General features: G+C 49.3%; 1 protein-coding gene across 3 annotated transcripts in view; it reads left to right on the plus strand.

The window, feature by feature from the left end:
* Positions 1 to 1980, plus strand: part of LOC103460238 (suppressor of tumorigenicity 14 protein-like) — a 26672-nt gene that overhangs the window by 18957 nt on the left and 5735 nt on the right. For all 3 annotated transcript variants that reach the window (XM_017303217.1, XM_017303216.1, XM_017303215.1), the window contains 2 exons: positions 1273 to 1395; positions 1466 to 1637. In XM_017303217.1, coding sequence (XP_017158706.1) covers positions 1273 to 1395; positions 1466 to 1637 — 295 coding nt within the window. The remainder of the gene's footprint in view (positions 1 to 1272; positions 1396 to 1465; positions 1638 to 1980) is intronic.

Consider the following 1980-nt stretch of genomic DNA (forward strand, 5'->3'; position numbering starts at 1 on the left):
GTCGCCGTGGCTACCACAGGTCGCCTTAACGGAATATTTTACTGGTTGTTTAGTTAAACGATGGGAAAATTCAAAGCCCATCGGTTTGTCCGGTTCTAATTCAGCCCTGACTGGAGCACATGTCCAGGCATTAGACTTCACCCAAAGAAACCAATCAATAAAAAATCCTGAAAATCAGCTCTGGACTCTGAATGCGTCTTTCTGACCGGAGGCTTTGGAGCGTCTGGTTCAGAAGAAACGGAGCCTTTCATTCCAGACCAGAGAAACTAAACGATCCATTTATAGTCTAAAGCCGGCAGKTTATCTTGAGGAATAAATAAAGGCGCAGGATTTAACTAGACCGTGACATGCGCAGTGCGCTGCATTAAACTGAACTCATCCCTCCACACCCAGGACCGTTGCAGACCAAACATCTGTCCGTTTCGGAGAAGCGAAACAACACAAACAGATCCTGGTAAAAGCGCGAAGCGGACACAGGGTAAAAAACTCAGTTCAACTGATTGGTTCGGTCATGCCTACATGCATCGAGTTGCTGCCTTGTGATTGGCTGATTCCACATTAGCGTTAATGAGCACTTGAACAGGTGTTCCTAATAAAGCGACCAGTGAGTGTATATTCATAACTCGGAGTCAGCGCTCATCATCTGTCAGCCAATCAGGAGACGGCAGCGTCTGATTCCAGGGTTGGAGCAACAAGCCCCGCCTACTCGGCTACGGGAAACTGGAGTCGGCCATTTATAGATCACAGTTATAGATTCAACACGACTCAAAACCTTTAATGAACGAAGACGCAGAGAGACGCTGGAGGAAACAACCCATCGTCCTCCGACCACTTCCTGTCGTCTTCTTCAGCGTTTCTGCCAGTAGCAACATCCGGCTGCTGATCACGTGACTCATGATGTGAATGAAATGTTTCCATGCGGTTCTGCAAAATAAATTATTTCAATATGGCGCAAAACCTTTTTCTCAAAATACATGTATTATCAAAACTGCAAATAAATGTTGTACTTTCAATTTGTGCAATTTTATAGTAAATGGAAACGCAGCTGATGACGTCATGCTGATGTCATGCTGACATCATGCTGATGTCAGCATGACATCAGCATGATGTCATGCTGACATCAGCATGACGTCATGCTGATGTCATGCTGACATCATGCTGATGTCATGCTGACGTCATTCTGACGTCATGCTGATGTCATGTTGACGTCATTCTGACGTCATGCTGACGTCATTCTGACGTCATGCTGACGTCATCTCTGTCGCTCTGCAGCGCTGCAGCTGCCCTGCTCTGATCTCACCTTCCGCTGCCGCAGCGGCCGCTGCATCAGCAAGCTGAACCCGGAGTGTGACGACACGCCGGACTGCGAGGACGGCTCGGACGAGGACGACTGTGGTGGGTCCAGCTCTCACTCCAACACACAAATTCATTCATTCATTCATTCATTCTCTCTCTCTCTCTCCAGACTGCGGCGTGCCGCCGTACCGCAGCCTCCGCATCGTGGGCGGTCAGGCGTCCAGGGAGGGGGAGTGGCCCTGGCAGGTTAGCCTCCACTTCAGAGGTCAAGGTCACACCTGTGGAGCCTCGGTGCTGAGCCGCCGCTGGCTGCTGACCGCCGCCCACTGCGTCCAGGACGAGTAAGAACCGAACCGAGCCCAACAGAACCCGGCTGGGTTTAACTACAAGAGGAGGTAGATCAGCCAGGGGTTCTCCAGCTCACCGGGACCAGATGGATGTTTCAGAACCGGTGGTTCTGACTATCTGAGCTACCTCGTCAGATTTTCTGCCAGAGCACGGATCGACGGCTATGTCCATCTGTTTGTGCTGCCCGTCTAAAACTGCTACATCATGTTTACAAACTGCAGCAGATTGTTAATGTTAAATATATTGGATAACATTATTGGAGTGACTGAAGTGGAAGCTTAGGAGTTAGCTTAGCTTAGCTTAGCTTAGCAAATTATTTACACGACGAAGCCACAA

The sequence above is a fragment of the Poecilia reticulata genome, unplaced genomic scaffold (genome assembly GCF_000633615.1).
Source record: "Poecilia reticulata strain Guanapo unplaced genomic scaffold, Guppy_female_1.0+MT scaffold_212, whole genome shotgun sequence".
NCBI lineage: Eukaryota > Metazoa > Chordata > Actinopteri > Cyprinodontiformes > Poeciliidae > Poecilia > Poecilia reticulata.